The sequence below is a fragment of the Vicugna pacos genome, chromosome 14 (assembly GCF_048564905.1).
Source record: "Vicugna pacos chromosome 14, VicPac4, whole genome shotgun sequence".
Classification (NCBI taxonomy): domain Eukaryota; kingdom Metazoa; phylum Chordata; class Mammalia; order Artiodactyla; family Camelidae; genus Vicugna; species Vicugna pacos.
Genome location: NC_133000.1, coordinates 65,593,554 through 65,614,852, shown reverse-complemented (window position 1 = coordinate 65,614,852; position 21,299 = coordinate 65,593,554). Strand labels below are relative to the sequence as shown.

The window sequence follows — 21,299 nt, the reverse complement described above, 5'->3', positions numbered from 1 at the left end:
ACATGCAGTGTCTCTTCCAGAATTTCTTTCAAAGATTAACGGAGGTGCATGTTCTGTATATGTTAGCTGAGAATTCAGAATTGTGGAGCCTAGATTTGTTTCAATCCAGTCCGAGCCCTTCGGCGGTGGTGTGCACTGCTAGCCTTTGAAAAACGGCGTTTTACTCATCGCAACGCAGTCCCAACTGGTTAAATGAAACAGGGCACGTTTTCTGGACAATTCTCTTTTCTCTTAGTCACATTCCCCAGTGCACATGTTTATCATCTGATACGGAGAGAAATCTTTCTTGCGTGGCTTTTTAAAAGATAAACCATGAGTCTTCGAGGAATGCTAAGCTCTTAGCTGCTAGAGCTCCCCCTGGAGGTGACTTGAGTTTCCTCCTCCCTTAAGCCTGTTCCCCTAGAGATGTCTGAGAAGCTCCAGAGGTAGAGCCTCTTGTCATTCTCGCAAAGAAGCAGTTTGTCCATATGTTCTGAGAACTGTAAGGTGGTCATCTCAGTTTTATTCATTCAGTGGCTCACGTGTTTTCAGTTCTATCCATCGAGTTGGCAAGTGCACGTTGTGGTTGAGGGCATCTGGGGACAGGGGCTTTGGCACTTCCCAGATCACTCACCACTAGGGAGCCCTTAGCATCCTTGGACCATCTCAAAAGAATGAAAGCCTTTGGAGTGAAAAAAAACAGCTGCTCTCCAGCCATATAATTCCATCAAGCCCCAGCAGTAAATGTAAATATATTTTGATCTCCTAATATGTAGGAGGCACTTTATATTCAGAATTGCTAATTCATAATGTGATCTCACAGGTTGGGTGTTATGATTCTCAGGAGAGAGGAGAGGAAATAGCTCCTTGCCGCACATTCATGAATTGGCGAGATCACCAACTGAAGTCCTAAAAGCTTGGCCCCCAGTTTTGGGGACCACGAACCATCATGCCATCTGCCTCCTTACAGATAGCTTCTCACCCCGATCTCCTGGTTCCTGGAGAAAAGGGGAAGGGGTTACTGCCTGAGTAGCTCCTGGCCTGGGTTCAGTGGTAGTAGACTGTGTCTAACAACCTCAAACAGTTTTCACATTTCTAGTTTGGAGCTAGCTAATCACTGAATCTTCTGGGTCCTGATGCTTCGCCTTTATAACGCTCTTTTTTAATTCATTCACGTACCTCTTGTCGCCTGACTTTGGCTCAGATGCCAATCTCCTGGCCCCTGTCACATGGATTGTACCTTATCCCTGTTGGCAAGGTAGTGAGAAATAAGATAAGGAAGTCCACTTGGGGAACATATATTATTTAAAAACCATTCAGCTAGAACAAGGTAAGATAACTTTTAAAAATTTTTTAAATAAAATAATGTCACTTAAATTTCATATGATGTTTGAAAAACTATTTAATTTTACCATTTTGGTGTGTGATGAATTCAGTTCTTTATGGCTTCGCCTGTCTAGCCATTCAGGTGAGACTGGAAGAATGGAAAAATCATATTAAAGTACTCACAGTTTAACAGGAAGGAGAAATTTATTTCCTAATTTCTTAGAAAATGTGGCAGATTTACTTGGTTATATAAAGAGCTATGATGTCGATATTATTCCCTTTCACAGACTATTCGTCTTGTTGTGCAGCCCCTTTCAAAGTCCAGACAGAGCAATTGAAAGTTTTCAAAAATCAATAACTAGTTTCATCTCTGCAAATTCTATGGTGAGATTTGTTTTCCAAAGCCTCCTGCAATAGAATTAGCCAGGCCAGTGTTTAGGAGTTTTTAATTAATCCTGAAGGAGAAGGCTAAATAGAGGTGAAAATCCAGCCAGATGAGTCTCTGGAATGAATGTGAAAGGCAGGTAACAGCCAGACCATGTCTGCTGTCAGCAGGTGCAGCGAGAGCAACGACCTCTGAATACAGGGCTCAGCTTTTAGTGAGAAAATGAACTTTGGTTTCATGTCTGTCGCTAAGAGTGAGGCAAGCCATGACCTAAGGTATCAAAAGCCATATTCACTATTCTTCCAGTGCAAAGATTTGTGTGTCTGTGTGTGTGTGCGCACGCTTCACTCCATGGGTTTAACTAGAAATGTGTTCTTCTGTTTATGATTTCTTCCTGGAACATAGGAATAGGAAATAGGAAAGAAACCTTGACGCAGTAAGTAACAAAACGCTCTTCAGGTGTGTAATGTGTCTGTTGCACTGGGCTTTGCTGTGCTGTGACTTCCTTTTTTGGGTCTCTGACAATTTTCTTATGGAATGAGAGTTTCCTCACAGAATGCAAACTTCAGAAATACTCCGTAGCTTGGCCTCTGGGAGTGTCTTTTATAACAAATGGATCAGATTTGGCTTTTGAGAAGTCAGCATCTTGATTAACTTCAGTTCAGTTCTTCCAGGGGGAAAAAAAGTAAGAAAAATGTAAACAAAATCGCTATCTATAAATTCTCATTAAATGTATATTTTGTGAAATCTTGCAAATGAATTAAGTAATAACCTCTTTTGTAAGTTAGTGGGTTTTTTTTCCACCTTATTGGCCTTTGTCACAAATGAGGGACTCCAGTACTCACCATCCACCACCCATAGTCACATGTCATGGTCCTACGCTGTGCTCCTGTAACACCGTGAGCAGATAGATAGCTCTCAAAGCACTCATCACGTTCCACTGTAGTTGTTACTCGTCTGTTCACTCCCTCACCCTAGGCAATGGAGTCCCCAAGTTGGATGTATCTTAGTCATCTCCATGGCTAGCACGTTCTGTGGCATAGAATAGACCTGGCAAGAATAATTATTGTTGAATGAATGAACAGACAAATGAAGTCAAGTGGCCCCACTAAGAATATGGGAAAGACAATTTCTGAAAAGGGGCTAAGTAACCCTAAGCACAGTTATGTTCATAAGTGACAATAATGACAGAATGCCAGCACTGAATCGTTGCCACTGGCAGTGACGGGGGTTTGATGTCAGTAGAGAAAGATGACCCTGTGAGTAACGAAGAGAAGAATTTGAATGTGAAGCCTTGAGCAACTGCGCTGGGCGTCCGCGAGTCCTGTGGCGAGGGGAGAACAGAACGCAGTAGGATACGTGGTTTCAGCCTAATCGTTTACAGTTTCCTTTCTGGAAAATGGGATGTGGTCATTCTGGGTTTTGCAAATAGCTGAGAAGTTTCTCATCTTACAGATGAGGGAACTGAGGCTCGAGTGGTTAAAGTGAATTGTCCAAGGTCATTAGGTTGGTAAATCACTGACCTGAGAGCTTGTGTGCTAAAGTGATTTGGGCCATCAGAAGTAATGATGGATTAACTTAAAACCATAAAACTCTCAAGTACGGAAATACTGTTTGGGGCTGTTGTAAGCAATTTTAGCAACAAGCTCTGAACTCATTTATTAGATCTCAAACTCCTAAATAATGTTATTTGTAAATAGGATATTTTGTGAAGAATTAAAAAAAATATGCCAGGCAGAAAATGAAGGCCTTTTGAAAAACAGTGAGCCATCCTGAAGGATTCCATACTCATTTTGATACATGGAACTGTGATAGCGAGAAATTTTAAATATTGACTATCTGTGCCAATTTTTAGATATCACACTAAAAGCATAAAAACAACAGGATCCAATTGTTGAAGAATTTCTCCTATGGTTACTTTACAAATAAACATAAACAAACAAATAAATAAATTTGCCATAGACTTAAATAATAGTGGAAAGAATGGCACATTCATTCATTTATTCAAAAAATAATTATTGTGCCTGCTTTGTATTAGTCAGGGTTCTTCAGAGAAATCGAACCAACAGGGTGTATATATGAGAGAAAGAGATTTACGTCAAGAATTGGCTCAAATGTGATTGTAAAGATTAGTAAGACCAAAATCTTTAGAAGCCAGCAAGCTGGAAATTCCAACAAGAGTTAATATTGGAGTCCTGAGTCCAAAGAGAGTCTGGAAGCAGAATTCCTTCCTCTTTGGAAACTTCTCTCTTAAGGCCTTCAACCAATAGGATGAGGCCCACCCACATTATAGAGGGTAATCTGATTTACTCAAAGTGTACTGAATTAAATGTTAATCGCATCTAAAAACCACCTTAGCAGCAACATCTAGCTGGTGTTTGACCAGACATCTGAGCACCACAGTCTATCCAAGTTCAGAAATAAATTTAGCCCTCACAGACAATGTGTCAGGAGCTATAGGAAATTGAAAGCTATACTAGGTAACAGCTGAGTTGGGAAGACATCCAGTGGACCATTGACCACACAGACATGAGTGACACATGTCCCAAGTGCCAGAAATGAAAAGTGTGGGTACTTTAAGAAGGTGTAGTTTGGAGGACTTTGGGTGGCTCCCCTGAGAAAGTGACATTCAAGCTGAGGCCTGAATGCTGAAAAAATGGGGTTAACCAAGCAAAGATGAAAGGAGAGATTTCTAAGCAGAGGAGAAAATGCTGAAGTAGATGGAACACACAGAGAGCTGGAGAAGACAAATAGGGTTGGATGCTAGGACATTTGGGTGGGCAGGAGCCAGGTCCTTCAGGGTCTTACAGGTCATATTTAAGATTTGTCACCAATGGACTTAGTGTAGGACAGTGATTAAGTAAAATGTCTCTCCATGCTCTGTGACAAATGGTTGGGAGGGGCTCAGAGAGGCTGCAGGATGACCAGTTAGGAGACTAGATGGTGATGCAAGTAGAGGTGAACATGGAGAGTGGTGAATGAACCCAAACCATCTTTTAGAGGATATTTAAGGGAACATGATGATTAGTTCTGAGGGCTGGAGGAAAAGTAGGTCTCAAGGTGATTCCAAGATAGCAAGCTTGCTCGACACTTTGGATGTTGGTGCTGTGGTGCTACTTGTGATGAGAGGAAATGTTGGCGAAAGGCTCACTATAGGGGAGATAGAGTTGGAGGTGCTTGTGGTGTAGCCAAAGGGAGAGATCTCACAGGCAGTTGGACAGGAAGCTCAGGGACTCTAAAATGACATCTAGGATGACAGAGAGTTGAAACTATAAAAATAGAGTTGATTGCATAGGGAGAGGGCATCACAAAAGCCAAGGACCAGGCTCAGAGCAACTCAAGACTAAAGGTGAATTACAGGAGGAGGAGATGGAAAAGGAGAATGACCAGAAAACCATGGACAGAACTAGCATCCTCAAAGCCAGAAATGTTGCATCCATGAGCCTTCCTTCCAAAGCTACAGCTCTCTCTAACCACAACCAGAAAAGGCTTTCCACATTTAAGAACTTGTGTGATTAGGTTGGGCCCATGTAGATAATCCAGAACGATCTCCCCAACCTAAGATTTTTAGCTTTGTTCACATCTGAAACCTTAATATTCCCTTTTGCCACGTAAGATAATGTATTCACAGGTTCCAGTGGTTAGAACACAGACATCCTTAGGGGGCCATTTTTCTGCCTTCCACCAAAACAACTACGTGGAATGCTGCTGAGAGGTCACAGAAGATAAAAGCTGGAATTTTCCCAATTGGATGTAGCACGTGGCAAGAAACAAGAGCAATTTCAGTGGATTAGAGATCATGAAAATGGGCTGAAAACTGAATTAGGGAGATTACAAGTAACTACTTTTTTCAAGAAATCTGACTGTTAAGAAATGCATGTCTTGAAACCTTAAGCGTGAATGGATATTTATTATGACTGGGAGACTCATTGTCTCTAGTTAGGATATGGCTGTTGGAACAAGAATTCTACCCCCCTAATTCCAGAAAGCCTCTTGTTCTATCCTGAATATCTGAGGGAAAATGAACAAGGAAGTAATTAACATTAACAAATAAAAATAAAATCTAGACGATCCTTGTTAACTGAGGAAATGAATATATATTCTGAGACTCTTGACGTTCATTTCAGTTTTTAGAAAGGCTATTTATCATGTGGTTTTAGGTACATGAGTTCCAGAGCAATTAATCATCTAATAAATGTGTCTCTAATAAGCATTTACTAATAGCTTGATGTTGGCAAAAATAATGTGTTTCAAATCTGCTGCCCCTGAAGCCAAAAGATTTCAAAATACTATCTGTGCCGATGAGGGCTGTGCTTAAAATAGGAATCAGGACTAACATTAAAGAAAAAACGAGGGAGATCAAAAAGGGAAAAATACTCTAATATGTATAAATTAATGAAAATGATGACAGTCGTTAACAGTTACTGAGTGATTGACTCATTTCCAGTGCTATTCTGAGAGTTGTATATTAGCTCATTTTATCAAGACACCATAACAAAGTTGGTGCAGTTGCTCCCCTATCCTTGAAGTGAAGAAGCTGAGGCAGTGCAGACCACAGCAAGGGTTCCAGACCAGGGAGTCTGCAGACTTCAAACTATACATTACAGTAGGTCACACCTAGCACTTGTAGTCTAACGTGTGCCTGTTTTAAGTGCTTCACAGCTGTGACATTTTCACCACAACCCCGTGAGCGAAGTGTTTTCCCACCATCTTACAGATGGGAAAACTGAGGCACGGATTGGTGAAGTCACACGTGTAGTGGGGCTGAGCCGAAGTCGCACCCAGTGGACTGGCTCCAGAGTCCAGTTATCCAAATAGCTGAAAGATTATGAGTTTTGAAACGTTTTCATGGAGACAGAGTGCTTTTCTCAGACATTGCTGCTATTGTCTTTTTAAAGTATTGGAAATGAAAAAAAAAATCACTAATTTTGATGGGCCAGTAAACTTTCCCCTTCCAGAATGTCACCTTACCTTCCTCAAGTATGGATTAAGAACTCGGTCATCTGTGGCGTTTCTTTCAGCTGCACAATTCTGTGAACAAAATGGTTTCAGAGTCACGTGCCAGAATTCCATCTGTTCTTTCGACAGTTCTTTATTGTGTTTTCACAGGCCAGGATTTAGGTTACATTTTATCTTTGTAATGATTAATAATCACTGATAATAAGCATTTATTGAGGCTTGGAACACGCTAGGTGCTACGGTGAGTGCATTACTTGGCTCACTAGTCTTCGTACAAGCTTCTCTCCCTATTTCATGGATGAGGAAACTGAGCTTAGAAACGTTTGGAACTTACTTACTCAAGTCATACAACCAGTAAGTAGCAGAGCTTGGAACCAAACCCAGAATGTTTTACTCTGAAACTCTGAAGCCCAGTCCCCTTACCACTTTTTTCTAACGTGTAGGTACAAAATCAGAAACCTGGAGTCAGGCTAGACTGGGGCAAAGACACATCATGGGACCTACACATAAGAATGTGGAATGAGGAGAAATAAGTGATGTGTGTGCCTAAAATCGTGTCTGACACAACCAAGTGGTGATTTCCTCAATCAGAGCCCTTCCTCTGGGTTTTGCACATGATGTCCAAAGGACCAGCCTGCAATGTGACAGTTATTTAAACATTCCCTGAGATGTATAGACAGGTTAGTTCACTTGCAGCTAACCAAGAGCGAAATCCTGAAGGAATAAACATAGAGTTTTGGTTTGACTGAGACAGAACTGGGCAAGGTGTCATCAGGCATGGGGTGTGTGTGCGCGCACGGGTGTGTGTGTGCGCGCGTGTGCATGTTTGCCTGGTGGCCTCAAACAGCTAAGGGATTGTGGAGAGTTAGGCATTAGACTCTAGAGAAAGCATATTTTATAAGGGAAGGAAGGAGCCAATTGAATATAAGAAAATATTAAAGAAAAGAAGTGCCACCCAAAAAGTCTGCCTCAGTTTGGCCTTAAGCGGAGGGGACTGAGATGGTCCTGAGGTTGGTCCCCATTTAGGAAATGCCTAGAAGCATTGATATAGTCGGAAAGTACTGCAATAAAGTCATGGGTTTATAAGGCTTGTGAAATCCTCTAGCCTAAACTTCGGCCCCCTACACCGTCCCTGTGAATTGTCTCGGCCAGCAGCTGTTTGGGGCCCAATTTAAGGTCTGCCCAGGATGAGATTCCACAGTCACCATTCCAGTGATTACCTATCCTCTCTACCAAAAAAGCCGTTACGTGTCTAAGCCCTTTGACATCAACTTCATCTCCAGTTTGTTCTCCAGAGAGATGAAGTAGGATTATATCATCATCCACCTAAAAAAAAACCTTAATTTTCCTGGGGCCGTCACTAAATCACCCCATAATCTCTCTCTTTGCAATGCGGTGCCTTCTGTTCCCTCCATATCACCTTACTTATCTGATTTTCTTTCTAAACTGCACATGTGACACAGAAGAAGACCAAGCATTATTTATGAGACTCACATACGGTACTTTTGTACCATGTGGAAAATGACTGCCATTACTTACTGTCGCTTAGCAGTGGCCACAGTAGGAGAAGGATTTGTGGATGACAGGGAATCCCCAGACAAGTTCACATTCCTCACAAATCGACAGAAAGATTCCTCCCTTCGCTTATCTAGGCCTTGGTCTTTAATGATAAACTACAGTGGTAATATTCTTATAAAGAGCTGCTGTGCGGGTGAATCAGGCATCATTTGAGAATGTTCAGTACATCATTAATATCATGAGTACCATTCATGAATCGGGAATCTTAAATCTGTGTCCATATGCAACAGTTATTAATGAAGAGTGATTACATTATTCATTGCAATCAACACTTACAACTGTTGAAATTGTCTGACCCTTTTCTATTTTGTTCACAGAAACGTAACCTGGAATAGTTTAGCCATCCCGGATACGCACTGCTCCCCTGAGCTGGAAGAAGGCTACCAGTGCCCCCCAGGGTTTAAGTGCATGGACCTTGAAGATCTGGGACTTAGCAGGCAAGAGCTGGGCTACAGTGGCTTTAATGAGATAGGTCTGTCTTACTGATAAAACCCATTTTCAGTTTCTATTTTACAATGTGTATGAAATGGAGAAAATAGTTGTATAATTGATATTTTATTTTCAGACCGTCTATAGTATTTAAGAAACACAACAGCAGATCCTAACTACATCCCTGTATTGTAATATATTCTACCTTACGGACTGTAACATACAGCCTGTGTCTGTGTATAGTTGGTAATATCTGTACAAAGTTAAATATTTCTCATTTCAGACTATTCTGATTCTTAATTAGAGCATTTCAAAGCATTTGTTTGTGGGGCAAGGTTCAGGAGTTGTTACAAAGAACCCCTTGAGTCAACAATAGTTGGTTTCCTTCCACATTTAACTCCACCCTAGTAGACAAGGTAAGTCTTAAATAGCCAGAATACTTGACACTGATGATTGCATGAGAGCTGAAAAGTGATTCTGGAACAGAAGACAGCTAATGAAATACAACGAATATGCATCAGCTACACAACAGAGGCATGGGAAATGCTTGTATGTGAATACGTTCTGCTCAAGAGTGTCCATTTACTTGTGGCTTGTCCTGTGGAGTCCCGAAATGTGCCGCCACATACAGTAATGGAAGAACTTAGCATCTGCCACTTAGTTGATATCATTGCATTTGTTATAATTCCATTTAAGTTGCAGAGATTTCATTATTGAAGCAAAAAGCCATGGAATTCTTAACAATTATTTTGTGCTTTGCGAATTTGTCTTAGTCAGCTCAGGCTGTTGTGACAAAATACCACAGACTGGGCGGCATAAGTAACATAAATGTACTTCTCACCAGCTGGAGGTTGGAGGGCTGAGATCGGGGCGCAGCATGGTTGACTCTGGGGAGGCCCCTCCCCCTGGCTTGCAGAGGGCTGTCTGTTCTCTATGTCCTTATGTGGTGGGTTGTAGGGGAGGGAGAGAGAGGGAAAGCTCCCTGGTCTCTTCTTATAAGGTCACTAATCTCATCATAAGAACTCCACCCTCATGGCCTCATCTAGACCAGATCACCTTCTAAAGGCCCCAGCTCCTAATACATCACACTGGGGGATAAGACTTCAAAATACGAGTCGTAGAGGGTGGGAAAGTGGTTACAAACATTCAGTCCATAGTGGAATTGTTGGAATCATTTGAAAAAAAAAAATCGTTCTTAAAGTTTCAAGGCCCAGGTATTACCTTTGAGTTCTAGACACTTTTACCCAAGGCCTAAGAGGAACATCTCTCAGTGTATAACAGGGTGGTGGTTGGGCTCTTTTGGAAGCCAAATGTGTTTATTTTTAACCTGGCTTTTGGTGTGGTTTCACGCCTCAGTGGGCCAGCTGTACAGTGGGGATGCCACAGCCAGACAAGAGGGCATCAGCCCCTGTCAGTCTGGAGGGCAGCTGCTTCAGGCTCCGCCCACCAACCGTCACACATCCAAAAAAGTGGCCGATAGATCCTATTCCCACCCTGGCCTTCAGTCCTAGCAGCTCCGGGCTGTGTTACACAGGATGGCGTTATGAACCCTGGGCTAAGTGTTTGAATTTCAGAAAGGCTATGTGAAGATCTTGCATTGATTGGGGAATACTTTCCAGACGTATGAACTAAACCACAAGTCTTTGGATAGAATATAGTACTGAAGCTGGGCTGAAAAAAACCATGCATAATTGGCATTTTTAAAGAGTGAATTTTGCATTATAACATTCCTAAATTTCATTCTCATCTTTTCGTATTTCCTCATAGTGAATTCCAAGCACTGCAGTTAGACAGGCAGTCTTCCAGCTCTTTTGGCCAATGATATTGTTTTCTGGTTCACAAAAATTTAGAAACCAAAAGATGTGAAGCATTTTAATTTGCTGTCCTCTCTTATACTTATCTGGCTCGGGAACCAGTCTTCCATCCTTCCCCCTGCCTCATAAGTGCAGAAGCATCTTTATGTGGAGCCTGCCCCAGAAGTCCTGAGGGCTGGGGCATTACTGGGATGCAGGGCTGGTCAGAGCCTGCTGCTCTTTCTCTTAGTGGCTGAGTGTGCCCCAGTCTTGGACGGAGAGTGGCCAACATTCAGGACTTAGGCTGCCCTTGCACTGGGAGCCTCCTGTCCTTTAAAATCACGTTGCTAAATTGAATCACACCCTGAGCATTTTCAATGCAGCAGTTATGCCGCAACTCCAATTGCTGCATTATATTCAGACGGTTTCATTTGTCTTCACTGTGGCTCACAGCAGCTTCAACTAATGTAAGCTGCAATGTCTCCTTCTAAAGTGTGTGGGTGGGACGCCCAGTTCCAGGAGGCAATTGCCCTGAGAGGGGGGTGTAGCCCCCCAACTGAGGCAGTAATTTGACTGTAGCTCTGCTGTTTATTTGCACATTTATCTCCTAAGGATTGAAGCTCCTTGAAAACAGGAAGCCCGCCTTTTCATCCTCATGTCTCCTGGGCCTAGGGCAATGGCTGCCTCGTAGCGAACCCTGTGTCAATATTTACTAGCGGACTGAACAAAGCACTCATCCTTTTGAATTTGCTGGTGACCAGTCATATTTGTGCTAGGATCTGGAGCCCTGATGGAGAATTAAGTTGTTTTCTTGTTGTTCTTTCCCCTGATTTGCCTGCTTTTGTTGGCAGTCCTCATTATTCCTCATGACTTCCTCTTTTATACAAGCTTAATTTGGTCTGTCTGCTGCTTTTTCTCAAACGACGATTGAGTTCAACATCATCGTAGGAGTAATGGTTAGATAATGAAATGTTGACTTTGAATGATAATCAAAAAATTGTAACACGGTGGCTGTAGTTCAGACTGAAAGTGGTAACTACATCCTGATGTTATGTATTTATGTAGATGCACAAACTAGTATTTTAGATTATTTTTAAAGTTCATATGAAAACAAAAGATAATGTTTCACTCAAAATGGAAAAGGAAAGGAAGTTAGTTTTATTAGACACATGTGATCATCTCTTTCTGCATGCAGCTAAATTTAAAACATAATTAGGTGCTTAATTGTACATTTAAATTTGGCCAATGTACTGTATATGTAAGTAATCATGATTAATTTAAAAGGAGCACATTTCCTTTTCTTACTAATCCAAATTACCATGCAGTACATTGAATTTCAGTCATTTATTAAATTTTATTTATTAGTAGCTTTATGTCTCATTAAAATGTAATATTGATGATGTTGAAAAACTCAATTTTTAAAATATATTGAAAGCCAGAGTCATTAAGTAGAAAAAAATTATAAGTAAGGGGCTCTTTGTAAGACTACAGAATAAAATCACCTTTTGGTCCCTAAAATCATCCAAATATCAAGGAGACTGAGAGACAGAAATACAATTACCATATTTAAGGACTCTGAAAAACCTATAACTATAAACCACAACATCAGAGGCCCAGTGTCTTCCGAACAGAAAACTTCCTGAAAGGATCCTGGCTACTGAGGACCTCAGACAGAGCCAGCAGAAAGCTGGTGTTCTAAAACAACCAGCCTTCACTGTACACTCAGTTTAAAAATTCAACAGCAGAATTAAATTATAGGAAATAATAATAAGGTAAAATCACTAGTGTTCCCAGAGGAGCGCGGAGTCCTCTGTGTGGCGTCACAAAGGAGAGGCCCTCATTCTGGAGCTGCCGGGGGAGAGAGAGGACAGACACTCCGTTGTGAGGGCCCCGGACCGCTGACCGGCGCTGACTAGGACGAGGGAGAGACTGCAGGTTTGCAAACCTGGCTCTGCCTTACCACGACCTGGGGAGCCTTTCAAAACTCACCAGTTCCCGAGCATCATTCCCAGACCAATTAAATCAAAACCTTAGAGAGTGATGGAAGGCGCAAATGGCTTGAGAAAGTTCTCCAGATGATTCCAGCCCGCATGCAGAGCCTGAACCACTGGGCTGAAGCCACACGGATACACACAGACCCCCAGAACTTGTGGAAATCTTCACTTCTATTCCACAACACGACCTCCCCCTCCCCTACATGGAAGTGACAGATAGCTGGTTCTCAAAAAATCAGTGTCAAAGGTGAGTAAAATCAAAAAGAATCAGGACTGTATCTATAAAAATGTACCTTTTGGTACATTTAAAACTAAAATGATACTCAAGATACATATAACTCCTCAAAGAATGGCAGAGGAAGAAGATTTAATTATACAAATTAAAAGGATACAACTTGTCTCAATAAATTGACATAATCAATGCTGAGGCATATCTTAGTAAAGATGCTGGATTTCAAAGCTAAGAAAAGCATCCATTGGGTATCCAGAAAAAAGAAAAAAGAAAAAATCACGTCCATTCTGAAGGGGGCCATCAGAGAGAGGCCTGGAATTTCATGTCACCATTCAGCTCTAGGACAATGTCACAGTGCTCACCTTGTCCTTAGGGAAAGAATGTGTCAGACTCTTTGATTATTTTTGAAGCGGCAAGAACTCAGAGACTTTATTTGACATGAAGTCTTGAAGTCGTTCAGCCAATCAGGTTAACTGCTCATGGGCCTGGTCTCTAGCATCTACTCACTGTGGGAACAAAGCTAATACAACCACAGGATTTACAAACTATGATGGAAATATTACAGACTGACTGCAGAGCAGGGAGATGATCAGTGGGGGAGGTAGGGTGAGGAGGGTGATGTTTATACTTAGCAGTAAAAAGCAAGGATCGTTTTGTACAATATATGACTTGAATCATCGAGGCATATGTACACTTGCCAGGAAAATGCATAGTCAAAAATTACTTTTGAAAAAATTCGGAGCTCCAAATAATGGCCTTAGGGTTTGGATCATGGCTGTCCTGCATACTGGTGTGGTGACCTTGGGAAAGGAATTAACCTCGTTTGCTTCAGTTTTCTCATCTGTGAAATGAGTGGTGGACCTACTTTACAGGGTGGTTGTGAAAAGTAACTGAGAAACTACACTTAGAATAGTGTCTAGTAGAAAACCAATTTATGGTTGCCAAAGGGGAAAGGAGGAGGGGAGGGATAAATTAGGAGACTGGGATTAGCAGATACAAAATAGATAAACAGGATCTTACTGTATAGCACAGGGAACTATATTCAATACCTTATGATAACCTGTAGTGAAAAAGAATATGTAAAAGAAAAAACACATGTGGATAACTGAATCACTATGCTGTACTTCAGAAACTAACCCAACATTATAAATCAGCTACACTTCAATTTAAAAAATAGTTTAAAAATTAGAAGAATAGTGTCTAACACACAGCAGATCCATGATGAGCTAGAAATTAAGAGATAAAGTGGTAAAATAGGAATACATCTCTGTGTTATTTGAGAAAAAGTGACAGCTTTAAGGAGGGAGGATGTAGATGCTCTCAGATTGACAGCTTGATGTCTGGTATTATCCCCTCTTCCTTGCACCAGTTTGCTTCTCAGGGTTTTCAGGATCTTACAGCAAAGGAGGGGACCAGGGACAAGGGGTGTTCTTAACTTTGCACCATGCCTCTGTGAACTAGTATCTCAGATTTCACTGCTTTCTAATCAATGTACAGAGGCCAGTATTTGTGGTGTTTAGTCTTCTTTCATCAGTGTTTCCTCTCTTGCCACTCTGGACACTATCCTCACTCTTGGGCTTTAACTGTCTCTTTAGAATCTTATCCCTATTTAGCTTGTGCCGTGAAATTTTCTCGTTTCATTAAGCCTCCCTTTGCAGTTTGATTGATCCCTGTATGTCTGAATTTGGGACCCTGGATTCGAGCCACTCCTGTCTTTAGCAACTTTTCAGCGGGCGCTCCTTCTGCAGACCTAAGCAGAGTGCCCGGCGGGGCACCGAGCCAAAGCCACAGCGGCGCTGCTTCCTGCTCTGTCTGCAGTGCTCAGTCCTCCCCTAGGTCCCCGAGTCAGATGGTGACTGAGATGCTGGTTGCTTCTCTGTGCCTCTCTACCATCTCTGTACCTCTGCGTCACCGTTTCACGGCACCTTTCCCATGGCTCCTTCTAAAGGACCTCAACACACACATCCTCTCTAAGATGTTAGCCTCTGTGCCTAAGACATCCCGCACTCCCGTGATCTAGGCCTGCTGAGGAATATACATTATCGAAAAGACATATTTGAGGATCATAAAATCTGTTTAGCAGACACTGTTTCCGTGATTGAAGTGAGTACGGGGAGGTGGGGAGTCAGCATGCTGTGTAAAGGTTTGAGGACACATGACACCCCAAAAAACCCACACCATAGATGTGAAACCAAACAAATCACACTGCTTTAGTCAATTTAGGAAACATCCCCGCTTCCATTTTCTGAGTACTCATCCTCTTTTCAGCCTGTCCCCTCCTCTGTGTTACCACATGCTTTTCAACATACGGGGCGTACAATTGGAGACAGTGCAATTTTCTGTGATAGCACTGAACGTGAAATGAGAGGAATTTTGAGCTGGAAAAGGTGAGGCAGTCCCACGTGGGAAGACTGAGCATCAGGGGGAGTGAGATGAGAGTTCCAGAGAACTCGTCACAGAGGCAGGGCCAAACTCTGGGCTCATGATTTGCAGACTCGCACTATGACTTACTGTCTTCCCCAGCCCATTTTACCTTTCAGAGCAGTGTTTAACTCAGAAGGAAACTCAGAAAACTACCTTGCAAAGTTTAGTTGTGTTCTTAATTTTGTAGTAGAAGTCTCGTGTCACTTTTGGTAAGATGCCGGCGGAGGGGACAACTGTCCAAATACACGGGATGTACCAGTTAGGGAAAAAAGCCACAATAAATCTACCACATGTGGGAAGGAAATCACAGCAAATGCCATGAAACTGGCAACTTACTTGTCATGATCTTTCAATAAGAAGGTAAGAAATTGGGTGTAGAGCTATTCAGGTGGTAGTTTTTAACTCTCCATTCACTGTATAGTCAGGTAAAAACTCAAAACATGTTCCTTTTTGATAAAACAACCTAATGAATGTCATTAAATGATAAAATTCACCCTGGGAGGTCACTTAGGAACTAAATAGCTATCAGGCATTTTGTTGTTGTTGTTGCTGTTCATCTTCAGAATCGTAAGAACAAGTGACAAAAGCCCCATTTTTAAAAATTCAGAATAATCTAAACCTGATGGAAACAATTGACATCGGGTAAAGGAAGTCCTTAAGTAAGGTCAACTGATACACGGGACATTCAGAAAATAACTAATAGAAAAGACATTTAAATGATACATGCTTTTAATGCTACATGGACTGTATATAGTGGACTATTTTCCTTATTCAGGCTGCTCGATAATCAAAGATAAAGCCAGGAAATAATAAACACCATGTTCTTATGGTGACTAATTGTCCAATAGACAGTCTTTATTATTATAATTACTGTCATTACTTATGACGAGGACTGCTATCATTTGTCGACTGCTGAGTATGTGCCTGGCTCCAGGCAAAAGGTTTTCCATCCATTGTGCTTTTCAGCCTCAAAATAAACCCATTAAGTGTCATTATCCCCGATTGACAAGTGAGGAGAATAAGATGAGAAAGAATTGATTTGCCCAAAGTCACACACAGGCCACAGTTGGGAGCCCAGGCCCGCCCCGAGTGCCTGGGGGTCAAAGGCTGCGTTCTCAGGCCGCAGACTCTGCCTTATCAATGCGCTCGGCCTCCAGTGACCACCCGTCCCTGTGGTCTGTCAGGACAGCCTATCCCGTCTACGGTCTCAGGGTGGTAGAGGACACATGTCCTCCAGTGGGATAATCCACCGGACATCCTGCCTGCTCCTCTGGTCCCCAAATTGAGGACAGAGAGGTGACAGCGAAGAGGAGTAACGTCCACTGCAAACCAAGACCGCTCAGGCTGCTCTCTGCCTTTACATCTAGCGCCTCACAAGGGAGTTGGTGCATGACCCACGTTTGTTGCATGTACCAATCTAAGTATACAAAGAATATACCTGGGAGGTAGTGCAGTTTTACAAGATAATTTATTGAGCAATGGACATCTGGGCCAGGATTAGAGGCAGTGGCAGCAAAAATGAGTAGCTATGCTTTTGATACAGAATGAGATGGTAGTCACATAGACTGGAGATGAGGGGGAACAGTTTGAAAGCAGTAGATTATGTTATTTGCTATATTGCAGTCAGGTTCACTTTATTTGAAGTAAGTCCAAAATGTTAATATGATACATCTATTTACTATCTGTAATTTATAGCTACATGTATCAGTTTCGCCTGTGTATTTGAATTTCCTTTCTCTTTCTCTTTGAGATATGAATATTTAAGTTTGCTTTTTTTTTTCTTTTCTTGTGATGAGAGCTCTTAGGATTTACTCTCTTAACAACTTTCATATATAATGTACAGCAGTGTTAATTATCACGTTGTACATGACATCCCTTGTACTTACTTATCTTATAACTGTAAGTTGGTACCTTCGGATTACCTTTGTCCAGTTCCCTCTTCCTACACCCCCTGCCTCTGCTAACCACAAATCTGATCTCTTTTTCTATGAATTTCTTTGTTTGACCTACAACACTATGTTAGTTCCTGCTACACAACACAGTGATTCAGTATTTCTGTACATTTCAAAATGATCACCACAAGAGGTCTAGTTATGATCTGCCACCATACAAAGATATCACATCATTATTGACTGTATTCCCCACACTGTGCATTTCATACTCGAACTCATCTATTTTATTTTATTCATTTATTTTGCAGCTGTTAAAGTTGCTTTCTAAATGCCACAGATTAACCAATAGTTTTATTTAGGTTGATTTTGAAAATGCATATTAACTAATTTATTTATTAGATATATGACATAAAGAGTATTGAATTTATTTGTCATTTTAATAAAAAAATTGTAAAGCTTTTTCTTAAATTAAGAAACCCTTCTTTAAAATATTAGGTAGAAAAACCATAGATCATCAGTGTCACAGAGTTAAAATGTGGATCTTGAATGCAAATACAAACTTAAGGTGATAGCTTATAACCTTTGTTAAGTTTTTTCTGGAAATGATGAATTTTAATCTGGCCTTTCAAGAAAATGAAGAAAATCAAAGTGGAGTGGACTGCAGCCTGCCAGATTCTTGTATAGGTGCTCCTAAATCACTTATGAAGAAAGCTATTATGGGTATTGAAATTTTAGACTGGTGTTTTTTCCTGAGGGAAATTATATTTTAACCATTACTTTTGTGGTATTTTTCTCATTTGACTTTGGGTAGTACTGGCTGCAAGATACAGACTCAGCTCCCCGTGTGAGTCATAAATCAGGTTTATTAAACATAGATGAGAAATAACATCAGTGGTTAGTTTCACCACTCGTAGTGTTCTGTGCTTGGCACTGCCCCTCTGTTTTGCCGCAGGAGGATTAACAGTGAATCCACCTACACTGTCTAATGTTTCAGTTTTAATTCAGGATTTGCTTTACTTTAAAATTCCTCCCTAGGTTTTTTTCTATTATCATTCTATTATGTTTACAATTTGTCTCTTGTTACATCTGGTATTAAATATGGACATAAAATGTGATGAAAGGAAATTACTTTTATTCAGATCATAATAGGATGTAAATTGAACTTTGTTGATGCTGCAGCTAAAAATTGATTCATCAGATTTAAAGGATGTTAAGCCATATTTCATGTGGCTGTATGTGATACCAGATAAAAGCTTTACAAATGGATAAAAAATAGAAAATTATTATGTATCTGTAACTATGATTTGTTACAGAATGTACATTTTTATTCCAATTGCAAAAAAAGACACAGTAATAACTAATCTGGAAAATATGTAACTGAGATTTATAATACTTTGTGGAAAAGCACCAAAGGGTTGTTTTCCCTGCATTAATCTTTATGTTTAGTGTTGCTACTGGAATTACTTATTGATTTTTATGAAAATACATAGGGGAGAAAAAACTAGGGTAATAGAATTCAACCAAAAGTGCTTACTTTAATCTGTGATAAATCTATACTTGCTCTCTGAAGGAATTCCTTTACCGTGGGACAAGGAAGACTTGACATATTTTTGTTAAATAGAAGGAAAAAAATTAAGAAGCTTCCATACAAGGACTAGTTACGATTGCCTTTGGCCAAATGCCAGAGTTTTATCCCTGGGTCCAGTCATCATAAATGTCCTCGGGTTACATGCAAGTATGCCTGAGGCTTCCCAAAGGAATTAAGTCTCAGGGTTTCAGTAGATTCTGACAGGGTCAGACTTACTTAAACTGAAATTAGATACGCACATATTATTCAGGATATTAGGAAGAAAGAGAGTGGAAAGAGAAATTGCAGACATGATTTTAAAAAGAGGTATCACTGTCTAGGATTTAGCAGATAGATGTTCAGAAGTTCTTAATCTTCCTAATATTAATTTCAGCAAATATTCAGATGCTTTCACCTTCCATCTAAGTGCAAATGAGCAAAGACAATTTAATGTAATCAGGAATTACCTAAACATAAAGCCATATGAAAGTTCTTAGGCAATTCCTACTCTCATGTGTCTAATAAGAAATAATCTGTATTTCTGCATGGAGTTATATTATTTCATTTAATAACTAGTGACTATAAAAAAAAAACTCAAAGTGACTTAAAGACTTAAACATAAGACAAGATACTGTAAACCTCCTAGAAGAAAACAGGCAAAACATTCTATGACATGAATCTTAGCAATGTTTTCCTAAGGAAGTCTACCAAGACAATAGAAATAAAAGCAAAAATAAACAAATGGGACCTAATTAAACTTATAATCTTTTGCACAGCGAAGGAAACTATAAACAAAAGGAAAAGGCAAACCACAGAATGGGAGAAAATATTTGCAAACAAAGTGACTAACAAGGGCTTAGTTTCCACAATATACCAACAGCTCATACAACTCAATAACAAAGAAACAAAGAACCCAATAAAAAATGGGCAAAAACCTAAGCAAACATTTCTCCCATGAAGACATGTAGATGGCCAATAGGCACATGAAAAAAAAATGCTCAATATCATTAATTATCAGAGAAATGCAAATCAAAACTACAATGAGATGTCCCCTCACAGCAGTCAGAATGGCCATCATTAAAAAGTCCACAAACAATAAATGCTAGAGAAGGTGTTGGGAGAAAGGAGCCCTTGTACACTGCTGATGGGAATGTAGTTTGAGGTAGCCATTATGGAGATTCCTTAAAAAACTAGAAATAGAGTTTCCATATGATCCAACAATCCCACTCCTGGACATATATCCTAAGAAAACTCTAATTCAAAAAGATACATGCACCCTAGTGTTCATAGCAGTGCTGTTTACAATAGCCAAGACACGGAAGCAACCTAAATCCATCAACAGATGACTAGATAAAGAAGACGTGGGATATATACACAATGAAAAAGAATAAAATAATGCCATTTGTAGCAACATGGATGGACCTAGAGATTGTCATACTAAGTGAGGTAAGCCAGAAAGAGAAAGAAAAATACCATGGTATCACTTATATGTGGAATTTTAAAAAATGACACAAATGAACTTATTTACAAAACAGAAACAGATTTACAGACATAGAAAACAAACTTATAGTTACCCACAGGGAAGGCGGGGTGGAGGAATAAATTGGGAGTTTGGGATTTGCAGATACAAACTACTGTATATAAAATAGATAAATAGCAAGGTCCTACTGTATAGCACAGGGACCTATGTTCAATATCTTGTAATAGTCTATAATGAAAAAGAATGCAAATTCCATATTTAGAGTTTAAGGAGCTTTTACTCAGGGAAGGAGAGTCTAGATTTTATCACAAATCTAGATAAAAATAGAGATGAGCTGTGGTCTGAGGCCCTGCTTAACAGCCAGGCCCCACCTAACTTGTGAGTGAAGCCTTCTCAGACTCTGTGACCCCAGATAACCTGCTAGACCACAGCCGTGAGTGACCCAGATGAGACCAGCAGAAGAATCACCTGTTTGACTCTAGCCCAGTTGCTTCCCACAGAATCATGACCCAGTGGTGGTTGTTTGAATCCACTATGTTTGGTGGTGGTTTGTACACAGCAACATATAATGGGAAAACCCTCACTTTACCAAAGAGGAGGCTCAGGTCATGATGTAAAGTGACATACCTGAGCCCACGTGGCGTAGGGCAGGTCCAGGATTCAGCCTCAGGTCAGTCCAACTAAAACTTCATACTCTACACCACCTCACTCCACTACATTCGGTATCTTCCAAAAACAAAACGGATTGCGTGATCAGCACTTCTGAAAACAGAGGTAGTCTGGGAAAACTGTATTGTGCTTATTGAGACTTTTGAAATTAGGAATGTTCTGGAAGGCCTGGGATATGCAGTCGCCATCTCTGAGCGATGTTCAGGTGAGGATTGTTGATAGTCCTCTGATGTTCATTCATTCACTCATTCACTCATTCATTCATTCAGCAAATATTTATTGAGAACCTGCTATCCGTTAGGCACTGGCATGCATTAGGGGTGTGCTAACACAGAGACAGAGAGGGATGGCATTTTATGTTCATTTTTTTAAAAAAATTCTCTCTTGCTTACAAGTTGATTTCCTTATTAAGGGCTGACTTGTTTTAGGCTCTGGAACCCCCAATTCTGTACTTAATTTTTGTGGTTATCCTCAGGATAGAGCTGCGTTTAAAGAAATAAATTGCCAAACAGGATTTTCCATTGAGTTTTTTAAAAAGGAAACATGTAGGTCAAAATATAATCTAACTTATGTTAATTAGTAAGAAAAGATC

At 40.5% G+C, this 21,299-nt stretch overlaps 1 protein-coding gene across 2 annotated transcripts in view; it reads left to right on the top strand.

Moving 5' to 3' along the window:
• NALCN (sodium leak channel, non-selective) overlaps positions 1-21,299 on the top strand; it is a 258,985-nt gene that overhangs the window by 33,712 nt on the left and 203,974 nt on the right. The window contains exon 7 of one of the 2 annotated variants that reach the window (XM_072976491.1): positions 8,545-8,699. In XM_072976491.1, the coding sequence (XP_072832592.1) occupies positions 8,545-8,699 (155 nt within the window). Of the gene's footprint in view, positions 1-8,544; positions 8,700-12,333; positions 12,691-21,299 lie in introns of those variants that run through there. The other variant, XM_072976492.1, reaches the window with a different exon arrangement.